The 546-nt window shown below is 60.1% G+C and overlaps 1 protein-coding gene across 1 annotated transcript in view; it reads right to left on the reverse strand.

Moving 5' to 3' along the window:
* Positions 1-244: 244 nt before the first annotated feature.
* LOC103776138 (otoferlin-like) overlaps positions 245-546 on the reverse strand; it is a gene marked incomplete at its 5' end in the record, with an annotated part of 9,439 nt that continues 9,137 nt past the window's right edge. The window contains 1 exon segment of the mRNA XM_008943633.1: positions 245-425. Within this exon segment, the coding sequence (XP_008941881.1) occupies positions 245-425 (181 nt within the window).

The raw sequence follows: 546 nt of genomic DNA on the forward strand, positions 1-546 counted from the left end.
TTCCCCCGGGGCTGAGCTCCCAGGAGGGCCCCAGGCCCCAGCCTGGGGGGGGGATGGACACCATCCTCCAGCCTCGTTTCTTGGGGATTAAAGCCACGAATGGGACCCGCAGAGGAGGAATGTAAAGGAGGAGACCCAGCAGCAGAGAGGAGATGTCCCTCAACGCTGCCGAGAGACTGTGGGGAGGAGGAGGGCGTGGGGCTGGGGAGGTGCTGGCGTGGGGCTGGGGGAGGTTCCCCCCACTTCAAGCTCCCAGCAGCTTCTTGACCATGTAGCCTGGCATGCTGTAGAGGAAGAGGGCGATCATGATGAGCAGCAGCAGGGCCAGCACGATTTTGATGATGAGCCACTTGTAGCGCGTGCAGATGAGGTATTTGATGGACTTGAGGGGGTTCAGGAACCAGATGAAGGACGTGTCTGGGCGGCTGCAGGGGAAGCAAACACCCGTTGTTACTGTCATGGCTGCAGAGGAGAGGTGATAGGATGGCAGAAGGGGTTGGGTTGGAAGGGACATTAGAGGTCATCCAGTTCCAAACCCGCTGCCAT

This window comes from Merops nubicus, unplaced genomic scaffold, assembly GCF_000691845.1.
Source record: "Merops nubicus isolate BGI_N331 unplaced genomic scaffold, ASM69184v1 scaffold26797, whole genome shotgun sequence".
NCBI lineage: Eukaryota > Metazoa > Chordata > Aves > Coraciiformes > Meropidae > Merops > Merops nubicus.